The sequence below is a fragment of the Acipenser ruthenus genome, chromosome 7 (genome assembly GCF_902713425.1).
Source record: "Acipenser ruthenus chromosome 7, fAciRut3.2 maternal haplotype, whole genome shotgun sequence".
NCBI classification, from domain to species: Eukaryota; Metazoa; Chordata; class Actinopteri; order Acipenseriformes; family Acipenseridae; genus Acipenser; species Acipenser ruthenus.
The window spans coordinates 16,541,749-16,556,000 of NC_081195.1; the positions used below are offsets into that span (position 1 = coordinate 16,541,749).

Consider the following 14,252-nt stretch of genomic DNA (forward strand, 5'->3'; position numbering starts at 1 on the left):
TAAATGGTTAGCTCTCCTGGCTTCAGTCTGACAGAGATAGTTAGAAGGTGACTGTGAATTTGTTGTCTGAAAATGCTTTCTCGTGTTAAGATCAGTTTAGATTACATTTCAATATTGTCCACCAAGTTAAAATGTGCCTCTTATCTCCCCTGAATCCCCTGACATAATTTAAGTGATACAAACATTGGACCATTTCAAGTATTTTTTTTTTTTCAAAATAGCTAGACGCCATGTTTCATGTCTTCTTTTGAGACTTAATTGTTTAGTTATACAAAAAGAAAGATTTTAGGTATAACTTAATGTGAAACTCTTTAATCTCAAATATGTAATATTTATGGGAAACATGGGACGTACATATCACTGAACGTTTACACTGAAACTACATGCTTTATATATGTATAGGACACATCTTTAACATCACACTACATGTTGAGTGCAACTGATTCAGTTTGCCACACTGTTGTGTATAATTTGTGCAGTCTTGAATACAGAAGCGTCTGCCAACATACTATAGGCACTCTGTCAACATTTTGCCCATTGAGACAGGAAGCAACAGTAAACGTAACTATTACTCATTACATAATGTGTCAGAGAAACCATTTGTTTAACAAATAAAACAGCCATGAAATGATGACAGACCACTTGAGGTGAAAGTATCGTGAAACTAAGGAGTTGATCTGATTAACCTATACTCTGGTAGGAAAAACCACAACTGGATTTTTTTAAAATTTTTTAAACATTTTATGGTAACAGGGATTGTAACAACAACAAAACATTTTAGTGGTAATCAACCAAGAACAATATGGTTGATGCAATCCATGGACAAATTCTCTAAAAATCCACCATCCACTTATCCTGGCAGAGTCTAGGTTACCCAAAAATCAATGATTAATGTCTGATTGTACATGATTCAGTAATGATACGTTAGGTAAGATGTCCCAAATTAGCGCTAATGATATATTTGAATTGACCATTTAAACAAATGTGTCCCTTTTCCTTATTAAATATGCTACGTAAGTACCTATGAAGTGCAGCTTGAAAAAAGTGTGACTGTTTACATGTACAGTAAGTCTGTAAATAGCGCTTCTTACAAATATACTCAGTGTGAGCATATCCTAAACAGGGAACCTACATTCATGTCTTCAACACAGCTACCATGGGTAACTAATCTACGTGAAAAGACTGTACGGATGGTACAAACAACCAAGACAAGAGTAAAGCAACAGTTTGATTACAGGACAGAATTATCACCTTGAGTCATACTGGGGAAGTGGAGAGGAAAGGCTGCAAAATAAAATCAAACAATGTAGACAGCAAAGAAAAGAGAGGCATTATTGTTATTATGAAAGTAAATAAGAAGCAAGCAAAAGAAACTGTTCTTAACAGAAGGGAATGCAAAATGTAGGGTACAGAAAAAGCAAAAAAAAAACAATGCTGCTGTACGGCTCCTGTTATCCATGAAAACAAAACAAAAAAGTCCAAAAGCATTAAAGAAAAACAAATGGGTTTATAATCGGTGTTAAACAAGCATATTTTTTGGAAACACATTAATTAGTTTTGCACACATACTGTACAACAGTAAAAATCAAAGTTGCTAATAATATTATGTATGACTAAAAATGATTTGTATGATACAATTTTGCAGGAATTAAATCAGCAAATACAGCAGCCACATATTTCCCTGTTCATCTTTTGATTACATTGAATGCAGTTGTATGTTCCTGAGGAGTCCTCAGTGAAGACTGAATAACCTCAAAGTACTTGTTAACATTATGAGTCATAAAATGGTGCAATATTTATGGATTGAATCCTTTCTTAAGAGGTAAACCTTGCTGGCAACATACATCACCCTGACACAGCCATAAAAACTATATTACCGCTATCAGTATCATTAAAAAAAATTGACAACCCAGACCTACATCCCCAGTATATACATGTCAACATTTATGGTATGACACCGATAAGATTGGACTGACTGAAAAAGTCGGTCCATATTTTTTTTTCTTCCAGTGTCTAAATGCTATGTCTGCTCGCAAATTCCACTTTATTACACTAAAGAGCATTCTATGACAAAATTAGTATGCTAAACTAATTATGTTTTCATAGCCCCTCCCTCATTTGCCTATCACTATTAGGAATTGCATGCTAAATTGAAATTTGCTACGCTAAATTCCAAGTCAACTGGTTTAGGTGGAGCAACGTTTTAACAGGCTAGGTTTAGCACGCGCTTTTCTTCCACCTTGCTTCACACACAGCCTTGGCAGGGGAACTCTCATCCTCTTGCGTGATAAATAAAGAACCACAGGCAAGAGAAGAAAGAAAGCATGGATCTAAATCGAGTTCTAGCACAAAATGGAAAGAGTACACTAACCAAGGCATCAAAATGTTTGTGCTATTTGCAAAAGACTAAGTAGCTTCAAGGGCTCCCGAGTGGCGCATCCAGTAAAAGCACTCGCTAGAGTGCAGGATGCGCTCTATAGCCTGGACGTCGCAAGTTCGAGTCCAGGCTATTCCACAGCCGACCGTGGACGGGAGCTCCCAGGGGGCGGCGCTCAATTGGCCGAGCGTCGTCCGGGGGGAGGGAGGGTTAGGTCGGCCAGGGTGTCCTCGGCTCACCGCGCACCAGCGACCCCTGTAGTCTGGCCGGGCGCCTGCGGGCTTGCCTGTAAGCTGCCCAGAGCTGCGTTGTCCTCCGACGCTGTAGCTCTGAGGCGGCTGCACGGTGAGTCTGCAGAGTGTAAAGAAGCGGGAGCCTGATGGCACACGCTTCGGAGGACAGCGTGTGTTCGTCTTCGCCCCTCCTGAGTCAGCGCAGGGGTGGTAGCGGTGAGCTGAGCCTAAAAATAATTGGGTATTTCAAATTGGGGAGAAAATAATAAAAACTAATTGGCAACGACTAGATTAAAAAAAAAAAAAAAAAAAAAAAAGACTAAGTAGCTTCTAATAACATTTTCTTAGTTTTTATGTCCCCTTCCTTTTTATGATGTTTTTTTTTTTGTTCAGGATTTCAGTATAGTGCTGTGCACTAGGTAGGGCACTGACTCTGTAAAGACATATTGGCTGGTCTAGCCTAAGTTACACATATATATGGCAGGCAATTAGAAACAAAGAACGGCTCCTTATCTCAGGTGTAAGCTCCTTACACAAAAACATATAAAAAATTTAAAAAACACAATATTTGAGTAATTACAATAAGAGCCAAACATCCTTTTGGTGATATTTGGCTCTTATTTGGCTTTACCTTTTGTAAGAGGCCATTATAATGAAATCTTATGCAACCTAAAAATAAGACGACTGAATGCAAGACTAAATTGTGTATGCACTTAAAACATTTAGATGTACAGTGGAAACTAATTTTAATGCTTAGTAACTTAAACAGTTAAACAGACCAATAAGAACATAAGAACATAAGAAAGTTTACAAACGAGAGGAGGCCATTCAGCCCACCTTGCTCGTTTGGTTGTCAGTAGCAGCTTGTTTGGTTGTTAGTAGCTGTAAACTGACACAACATTTTCCGCTAACATAATAACTTGGCACTTACCCATAATAACTTGGCACTTACCCAGAATGAATAGGGCTGGAAACAAGGTTCACATTGTCAAGGGCATCTGCTGTCCAGCTATAGCGTCTCAGCGAGTCTGAGTCATACTCCCTAGTCACTGTCAGGTGCTATAAAAACAGGCAAGGATTTAGTTAGTGTTTTCTCAAATAGTAAGACTCTATCTGCAACATAAAACTGGGTTGTAAAAATAGATGCCTTTTGATTTAATGAACAGGACCAATTTAAAATCGCTTTTAACTCAATACCGGCACTGGCAGATTAAAACAAAATATATAGAGATTTTATTTATTTTGTTTTTAAATCTCATGTAAAATTACAGTTAACAGATTTTTGACTAACAGTTGGCTTCAAATTTGGCTGTATAATAAAATACACTGGCCCATATATGTGGGGCAGCAGTGTGGAGTAGTGGTTAGGGCTCTGGACTCTTGACCGGAGGGTTGTGGGTTCACTCCCCAGTGGGGCACACTGCTGTTGTACCCTTGAGCAAGGTACTTTACCTAGATTGCTCCAGTAAAAACCCAACTGTATAAATGGGTAATTGTATGTAAAAATAATGTGATATCTGTATAATGTGAAATAATGTATAATGTGATATCTTGTAACTGTAAGTCGCCCTGGATAAGGGTGTCTGCTAAGAAATAAATAATAATAATAATATTCACAAAGGATTATTATTTAGAGATGTTTTAAAAGGTGTGGTTTGATGATGCTCAATAAACAGTTCTAGACTGTTGCTGTCTTCTTTAATCTAGACAAGTTCAATGAATACCAAAATGCATCCATCACTCTTTTTAAATAAGTAGAGTTAAATTAATTTATGAGTTAGAGTTTGTGAATGGGGACAAATATATATAAGGGAACCTGGATGTAAATATTAACAATTCTCGTTTGAATTGTCAATATGGACTTTATTAGCAGACAGCAAGACATGCGTTTATGACAATGTGAAAATCTTATTTAACTCATTATTAATTTAGGGACCATATGGTACCAGCTCATTCATGCTTTTCAATGGCCGTTGCCAATGCTATACCATGTAAAATGTATGTAAAAAATCATTTTATGCTCCAAGTCCTGAGTGCATTTGCAATAATATGCAAATTAAAGAACAGTTTCTTAAACAAAAATGATTGAAATGGGCAGTCGAGCAGAGCTTGACTTCTAAAAAGCAATGCACAGAGAAATGGGAGCACAGCCAAGATTTGTCTGCATTTAAATATCTTGAGTATAACGAGGTGTTGTGTATACCTTGTTCTGAGAATCGATAATGAAGGAATAGTCTTTGAGCACACTCTGAAGCTTTTGAAGGAAAAAGACACATCTTTAAGTACACTTAACTACTGGGAAGCCAAAGCCTTTGATGATTGTCTCATTTTTGTATCTGAAAGAAAGTGTTAGTTGGGTTTCCTCTTCTTTCAGGAATCTCAGATCTCTGCGGGGGGGTACTGAATGTCTATACACCCACAACTTGATTAATTAGCATGCAGGAAAACAGGTATGAAAGAGATCAAACTGGGGCACTGTTGAACTTTGTAAACCAGTACTTCAAAGCTACCATACTTACTATTACTCGGATGCTTTTATCAGAAACGTGTTTCTCAATATACAGATTCCCAAAGCTATTTACTCCAAAACGTCATCATTCTTTCAAAGAACACAAATGCACCCAGTAAAGTCACCAAATCACAAATAAACAACTCAAACAATACATTTATGGATTTGTGTGTAGTCTGATATTATGTTTTTTTGTTCTCCTTTCAGACCAAAATAATGCTAACGACAATAGATTTGATAATTTAGCACAATGAGTCTTAAAATCAATACCCAATATATATATATATATATATATATATATATATATATATATATATATATATATACAGTATATATAAACTGTTTGTTAAACACTTCTGAAACATGGTTATCCATATTGTTATGGATTATATAATACATTGTCAAAAAACTGGAGCAACCACATATTAAACTTTTCTCCGTTCTGTGTTTAATAAAGGGGCCAATTAGATTCAACCTTTATGGGATGAGTTAATATAAAAGTGTAATTTACAAAGTGAGTAATAACCTGCGGTGATCTTACCAGAACACCCCACACATACTATGAATGGACACTTAAACTATTATGCTTTGAAATGGAGACATACCGTATCCTTCGGTGGGGCTAGGATCTCTTCAATCATGATGCTGTCCCTGGCGAATGAGCTTCTGTTCAGGGTGTTAGACCTATCCGAACTGAAGGAGCGGAGGCTGTTGTATTTACAAGTTACCATACAATAGGGGGTGATGGTGATGAGATGAACAGAAAAAAAATCGGTTAATGCATGCAACTTCCAGGGAATTGTTGCATATTTCAAAAATAAAATCCATAGCACCGTATTGGAGATAGTGAAGGATGAAGGATGAAACAAATAATGGAAAGGGATAGAAGTTAAAGTTTGACAGTCGATTCCACAGTCTAGGCTCAGTCACAGTCTAGGCTTTTTAAACCTTTTAAGATGAACTGCAAGTATCTCACAGAACTGACTGGCTAAGAATATCCTGTCATGTCCTGTGCCAATAAAATACTGTTCAAAACATTATTTTGGCATGTTTCCTTCTGATTTGGGTTGAAGGAGTTTGAAGAGAGAACAGGTTTGTAACACAGATTCGAGGCCTATTTACAAGTTGGAAAGGTTTGCTCTGGTTCAAATTATGCACCAATACCAGATTGTTTAGGTTAGTAAGATGATACTTGGGGTCTGGTTTTACTAAACTTTTGCTGCAGTGCAAAGTAATGCACCACATTTTCTAAATGCCAGCGTTTCAAAACTAGATTTTTTTAAAAAAAATACTAGAAATTGGATGTTAATGGCTCCATTCTTACCAGTTTTGTAACAGTAGTAGTTTTAGTATTAAATAAAAATAGTGTAAACTGGTGTAAAAACAGGCTCTTTCTGTTAATAAAAAATAATTTAAATGCTAGAAACACTACAAAAAATCTGATGCAGGATATTTATGTCCATTGTATTATACTTTTCTTTTCGCAAAGTACAGTATATGGGAGGAGGGGAAAAAGCATTAAACTGAACTAATAGGAAATAAACCACAGCCGATTCCAAAAGCAAACCACTCCAAATTGAAAAGTGCCACTAGTAGCCTTTACTGAAATAGTGCTGTCTGTCAATTGAAAACATTTAAGGTCAAAATGAATCTACGTATTTTAAGAAAGATCCATGTATATCCCTTTAACTGTTTAAAAGTTTGCACAATTAGGGTATTAAAAATAGCACAGGTTGGGGGTATTTTATTTTTGGCCAATTGTTCCCTGGAAGGTGCACATAGTGAGATATGGGGTCCATGCTATGGTATGCATCACCTTTAAGGTCTAATCAAACCAGATCAAGAAGAGTACTGTCTATGCTATACTATGTTTATATAAATTATGCATCCATAGGCATGGATATTTTGATTAAACTAAACTAAGTAAGGTGCAATAAAATTGGAATGATTATTTGACAATGAGCAAAAAGGCGACTCTTCAAAACAAAAAAAAGCCAAAAATCTGACCCATGTAAAAGCAACAGCGAAAAAAAAACAAAACATCTACTGTAATTCCTACTTAAATGAATAGCAACAAAAGAACATCACAAGACAATGCTTAATGAACTGTAAGGTGACAAGGATGATAGATAGCACAGCACTAAGGGGACTGTCATGCCCTCTTACCTGATCTTAGGGCTATGTTTAGAAATTTAGTGGATGGGTGGGTGGGCGGGGGGGAGAGAAAACACAAGAAATTGAAAGCAAAGCATCAGAAGACAGAAAAAGCAGAAATGTTGTGGTTTAATGACTTTGTTTTGCATTTCCACATGTTATACTCAGGGTCCTTGATATGCTCCGATCCACCACATGATGCCAACACATGTCTGAATTTACAACGTATACCTTACTATTTTATATGAGAACATATTTCTGTCCAAGAGTATAACATACAAGTAGACTTGGCTGATGCAAAAAAAATGAGTTGCTTAACAACGCATAATAGTGGTTCAATTAAACCAATAATTCATGAACCCTAACTCTGCTAACCCACAAGAGAAAAAGTTTGGTCTAAAACTGCTTGGTGTTTTGAAAATACATGAACACTAAGCACATTGGATCAATAGAAATGATCTGGTTTGCGCCTATGGCTTATAGCTGACTGTACAGTTATTGCTGATATCAATACTAATGTGTCAGTTGTTGTCTAAGGCATGTGCTACAGTATTGAGCACTGCAGAGACCCCATCTGAAGGATAAATGTACTGTATATGGTATGGATGGAGATGGCGAAACTTTCAGAATAATTTGTTAAATTAAAGGAAAATGGCCTCAGGGTGTCAGACATGCTGGTTAAATATTAGCCATTAAGTGAAGCTTTTTTTCTTTTTAAAAGGGCAAGCTAGCAAACCAGTCAGGGCTGACATCTGACAAACACAAAGAAAAAGCCTTTACAACAAATATATAGATTAGTTTAGCCAGTAGCACAGCAGCTCTAGTTTTAAATGGACTCATAAGCAACCAGCTCTTGTTCTGTTTGTCTTCTCAAATAGACTATGTTTTTGCTGTATTGACAGTATTCAATAGCCAGCTGATGCGAATTGGACACAACAGTAAACAGATGGTGTATCTCACTGGATTTTCCAGGTTAGCAGAATATAATTAATGTAAATATGTAGTTTAGTGGGACAGAATTACTAACTTTTGCACCAGGTACAACATTTTCTCTCCTTTTTAAAAGGGATTTAAAACATGTTTATGTTTCAGAACTAGGTATACACAACTTATACAGATGTACAGTAAAAAAAAAAAAAAGTAGCTAGTTTTGAAACACAAGCAGTTTTAAAGTCCAGAAAGCAGTTAAACTTTGCACCCCGTTGCTTTTTTTTTTTTTTTAATTGAATCAACTTGCTTTGTACCAACACAATACATAGTGGCACACCATGATTTGAAAACTAAAAAATACCTACATCATTCTTTGACTATACTAGTATATGATATATGCTTCTGAATTAAATACTGCTATCTGGCAGACACATATAATTGCCTATAACCAAAGGGGTGTTTATTTAAATTGAAAACATTTTCCCATATCCACATTGTTAAAAGAAACAATAAAATAAAACAATACCCAGTGCAAAAAAATAACATTAAAGACCATAAACTCATCTGAAAAAGCACAAGTACTGCTTTGAAAAAGTGTTCAGACTACATTACCTGGCAGAGCGAGCGCCAATGCTGAAGCCCATATACCCTTCCTGAGGAAGAGAGTCGTCGCCCAGCTCTCTCAGGTCTTGGGGTCCCAGGTATTTGTCAGTATCTCCAGTTATTGCATCCTCACCTGTCAGAAAACTGCAATATTACAACTCTCTCACAATAAAAAAAAAACGTTTTTGAGGCCAAGCTTGGATTTTTATGCTTCCCATACAACTCCCTACATCTGTATGTAGCAGATAACTGATCAATGTGGTCAGAACACAGACACAAACACACACCCATGGGCCTATGTCAAACCCCAACAAACAGCAGCATGCAAAGTCCATTAAACACTACACTGCAACAAGAAACAAGAACTATCCCAACATATTAATCAATCAATTCAATTCTCAAAGATAACAAACTGTCGCAATCACAAATGAAGAGTTCTAGTTTTTGTTGTAATTCAGTTTTATTTGCAATTCAGTTTCATGGTCCTGTATATGAAAAAAAAAAAAAATCAGATTGGATTGGTTTTAAATCCTAACCAAGTAAAAAAAGAAAAAAGCCAGTACCCATTGCAAGAGCACATCAACACTCTGAAAACCCAGCATTCCAGCAGCGACAAAGCCGGCACTCACTCCCCATTCCCCTGCTGATACAATTTGCTCTAACCCATCCCCCGCAAAACAAGCTTCACTGACCTAAAGCAGAATGAGAAAAGTTTCCCTCTTCTTGTTTTAAGTTAGAAGACACAGTTTTACCCAACAAACTGGCAATTCATCTTACCTAATCCCCCTAAACTTCTTCAAAATTTGTAAAAACGTTGTACTTCAAAAACTGAGATATATTAACAAGTTAAGCAACCTTTTAAAAGCTCCTAATATTCCCTTAGGCACAAGCTGATTATTTTAGGCAGCTATTCCTCAGCTGCACTACTTAGAACACAAGACACCCAACAAGAATTTATAAGAATAGAATTGCAGCTTCCTGAAATGTTCCAAAGCTATGCTAAGAAACCTTACGTAGTTGGGAAGCCATTTCCATCCTCCAGCTTTAGCTACGTTTTTTTCTTCTTCTTCTGAGAACTCTGATTAGTCCAAAGGCAGGTTTCTTTTTTCAGTTAATCCAATCAAGCACAGGCATATTAATCCCAGAGGTCATGTTCACGCTTTAGTCTTGCAACAGAGAGATGCCCAGCTCTCCTTTCCGCCTGCACCTGAATGCCTGCTGCTGCAAATTCCACTGCCACTGTCGTGCTCACAAAGTTCAAACTCTGTAGGGGGCTTTCAGGCAAAAAATGAAATAAAAAATAAGATCCTGAAGAACCGCAGTAGGCGTCTGAGGTCAGGATTGGCCGAGGTAATACTTTAGGCAGGCCCTCTAAATCTGCTCCTGATTGGATTTCAGACTGCCTCAGCACTGCAGCCTGTGTAGGACTGCTGAATGGCAACTACAAAGGCCTGGGGTTATTTGTATGCAAATGTTGGTTGTTCTTACTAGGTGTAGTAGCTACACTGTAATTTGACACTTAACTCTCAGTTGTTGGCAAGAAGGTGCTCTGAAGTAACTGAAAGAAAACTTTTTTTTAATATATTTTAAATAAAAGGGACAACTTATCATTTCAAACAAGTGTTGTCATGCATCTGAACAGATTGGGCTGATATGGTGATATTACAGGATTTTAGGCTAGTGTGCTGTGTCTATGCCAAATGTATTGAACTGTTTACCTACTGTAAAGCAGTATTTAACAATCACTTTAAATTACAGCCTCAAGATAGATTTCTACTGTTACCACATAACTGTTCCCTCAGTAGACATTTGAATGATTACTCTTTGCAAAGAACCAACTTTTGTGCACCTACCAGCAGTTTAACATTGACGCTTGTTCAACAGGATTTTAGTTCACTCAGGATGTTATGTCATGAATGAAAGTGGGTCTTTGCACTGCACTGTAATTGGCTTTTGTGATGAGTAATTGAAATGGAAAGGTCATGTAGGCAACGCTTAACCTATAATGTGGAACCACACAATATTTAAAAAACAAACATTTAGGGGATTCATTTTCTGCAAATGTATTATATGCAACTCCATACAGACTGCATTCTGTGAAAAAGGATCACGCCCTATCTTTAAAAGGGCATATGCATCAAAGAATATAGTCATTACATGCTGGGAAAACGTTTAAACCCAGAGAGGAAATGAAAAGCTCCTTTGAAATTAGTATAATCCTGTTTCCAAAATCTTCTGTGTACTCCAAGCAATAACTAATGCTAAAACAACTCTCCCTTACAATGTCAGGAACATCACAGGCCTCATATCTGAGACTATGGGTTGACAAGAAAACTTTATACGAGCTACCTAAATGATCTCAGTGGTGCTCTACATAACCGTATATGCATATGCAAGCAACAAAAGTCCAAGAGTTAGGGATATGGATTAGAACACAAACATTAGACTCTAGTTTTTATTTTACTTACACGCTTCAGTATAAAGCATACAAGTTTTAATGTAAAGCTTACAAGTACCAATGTAAAGCTTACAAGCTGCAGTGCAAAGCTCTTTACACAACGGTATTTGATACATGTTAACTAATCTATTATTCACGAACGTTAATAAATACTTAAATACAGTAATCCTGAACTTCTGTAATGTTGGCTACACAAAGAAAGAGATAATCTATATTATACACAACCCTGGTATTTGGAGAGATGAATATTTGTCTCACCAGATATCTATGTTCAAGTGGATTGTTTTTCTAAAATGTTATACATTTTTTGGGAATGCAAAATGACTGGGGAGGACATATGTTCATTATTTTACACACACACACACACACACACACAAACACAACAAAGAAATAAAAAGAAACACATTTTTAGTGACTGCAAAGACTAGTAAAATATTTAAAGAGGGATCAGTCTTGGAAGTCACGTCCCACCATATAGTTCTGCATTGGTAGTTAATGAATAATATTGAGGGTACCACAGACTACTACTGCTGACTATTTCTGCCAAAAAAAAAAAAAAGTACCAGGATAAATACTTGAATATTCTAACATAATGCTAAAAAAAAATCAATAATTACAGTTGAACACCCCTAGTGGTCATTTTCAAAACCTCAGCTTTAAGGATTCTTTTCTGAAGCAGACCCCTGTGGCTGAACATAACAATCTAACCAGAATAATAGGACACCAAGCAGGTAAGAAATGACATATTCTGCAAATGTTGGTGTTGTAAAGTGTCTCTTCAAAATCTGCTGAATATCACATCTGCATACTGTCATAGAAATGGACGCAACACTTTCCGATTCGTTTAATTAGATTTTAGATTAAATATTTATCACGTTAAATTTCCAATAATGTCATCATCAAAAATGCTAGGTTTCAATATACTGTAGCAGCAAATTATGGCACTAGATATTGTTGTTTATGATCTGTTATTGAAGCTGCATAAAGTTGCATTTATAGTGATGTGTTCCATTCAAAGATCATAGTCATTACCATGATGCTTGGATATGGATGAGCTCTTAAGCAAAATTATGCATTCAACTAAAAATGTAAAAGCAAAGCTGTTAAGATTCTGTGCAGGTTTTCATACTTGCAAAAAGGCTTTCTGTAGGTGGCATGGGAAAGAGAAATAATATTTGACTGTACCAGTACGTGTGTAAAATGACAATGATTGTTTTACATTATTCTGAAGGGGGTAGTTATTTAAAGAGAAAGCATATTACATAAATACCAAAGTAGGAAATAAAAGCTCCATGGCACCAAAGCAAGTGACAAACAGAAAGGAAGGTTAGTTACTTTTGCGCTAAGGAGAAACAGCTTATTGTGTCTCCACAAAAGAGCACAAAACAAAAACAAATTGAAAGAAATACCTTCTTCAACATCTGAAACATAGTCAGCTTCATTGAGAATTTCAGGAACATTGGCTTTACGAACTGTATAATTTAAATAAATGAAATGATAAGTTGTTAACAGACGACATACAGTACAAATATAATGACTAAAACAAATGATATAAAGATAAATTAACACTTAAAGCAAATGATATTTAAAAAAAGCTAGTTAAATACAGTGGTTTGCAGAAGTATTTACCCACTACCAATGTCACATTTGGTTGAATTACAAATAATGTATGCACAGTTTTTCAAACAAACTTTTTTTATTCAAAGCTGTAGTAGTTAAACTGAACACTGTTATATGAGGAGAGGAGGTTAAATGTCAGTAAAACTTGCAAAGAAAATGTACAAAATGAAATTTACTGGGTGCATAAGTATTCAGCCCCTTAAGTCAGTACTTCATAGAAGCACCTTTTGCAACAATTACTGCTATGAGTCTTTTTGGATAGGTCTTTACTAGCTTTGCACGGTAGGATGGTAAAAAATTTCCCATTCTTCACGGGAAAATTGCTCCAGTTCTGATAAGTTTGTTGGGGATCGTCAACAGACTGCAATTTTCCAGTGTCGCCATACATTTTCAATTGGATTCAAGTCAGGACTTTGACTGGACCACTCAAGAACATTAATTCTCTTCTTGTTCAACCACTCTAGTGTGGCTTGGGCTTTGTGCTACTGAAATGTGAATTTCCTCCCCAGTTTCAGAATCTTGGCTGACTCAAATAGGTTTTCCTCAAGGATTCGCCAATACTTTGCACCATCCATTCTCTCCTCTATCCTGACAAGCTTCCTAGTCCCTGCTGAAGAAGCATCCCCATAACATGATGCTGCCACCACCATGCTTGACAGTTGGGATGGTGTTGACTGGGTGATGTGCAAAAGTTCAATTTTTGTCTCGTCTGACCACAAAATCTTTTTCCACACGTATGCAGTATCATCTACATGCTTTTTCGCAAACTCCATACGTGCTTTAAGATGAGGCTTTTTGAGTAATGGCTTCTTTCATGCCACTCGTCCATACAGACCAGCTTTGTGTAGGGACCGGCTTATTGTTGATGTGTGAACACTGACTCCCATCTCAGACACAGAACTTTGCAGATCTTTCAAGGCCATTGTTTGCTTCAGAGTGACATCCCGAACCAGTTTCCTGCTTGCCCAGCTGCTCAGTTTGGGAGGGCGACCTGATCTGCGTAGTATGATGCACCTTCTACTTCTTAATGATGGACTTCATTTGCTGAGAGGGATAATCAGCGCCTTTGAAATTTTCTTGTACCCTTCCCCTGCTCTGTGCCTCTCTACCACTTTACCCCTGACTTGTTTCGAAAGCTCCTTGGTCTTCATGGTTGCTTTGTTGGATCACTATGTGAGTTGCAGCTTGAAAGTCTTTATATACCTGAGGGAAATTATCTACAAGTTAAGTGCACACAGGCTGAAACCATTTCACAAATTTTGTGACCTTTCAAACAAATCATTTGCACCTGAGCTGATTTAGGGCTGTAGTAGCAAAGGGGTTGAATACTTCTGCAACTGAGATTAATCTGTTTTTCTCTGTAAATCT

At 36.7% G+C, this 14,252-nt stretch overlaps 1 protein-coding gene across 40 annotated transcripts in view; it reads right to left on the reverse strand.

Moving 5' to 3' along the window:
- LOC117415415 (ankyrin-3-like) overlaps positions 1 to 14,252 on the reverse strand; it is a 271,787-nt gene that overhangs the window by 50,258 nt on the left and 207,277 nt on the right. For 19 of the 40 annotated variants that reach the window (XM_059026461.1, XM_059026472.1, XM_059026457.1 and 16 more), the window contains 6 exons: positions 12,674 to 12,736; positions 8,816 to 8,939; positions 5,725 to 5,827; positions 4,814 to 4,864; positions 3,563 to 3,669; positions 1,252 to 1,284 (listed from right to left, as the gene is read on the reverse strand). In XM_059026461.1, coding sequence (XP_058882444.1) covers positions 1,252 to 1,284; positions 3,563 to 3,669; positions 4,814 to 4,864; positions 5,725 to 5,827; positions 8,816 to 8,939; positions 12,674 to 12,736 — 481 coding nt within the window. Of the gene's footprint in view, positions 1 to 1,251; positions 1,285 to 3,562; positions 3,670 to 4,813; positions 4,865 to 5,724; positions 5,828 to 7,285; positions 7,298 to 8,815; positions 8,940 to 12,673; positions 12,737 to 14,252 lie in introns of all 40 variants that reach the window. The other 21 variants (XM_059026475.1, XM_059026469.1, XM_059026490.1 and 18 more) reach the window with 14 other exon arrangements.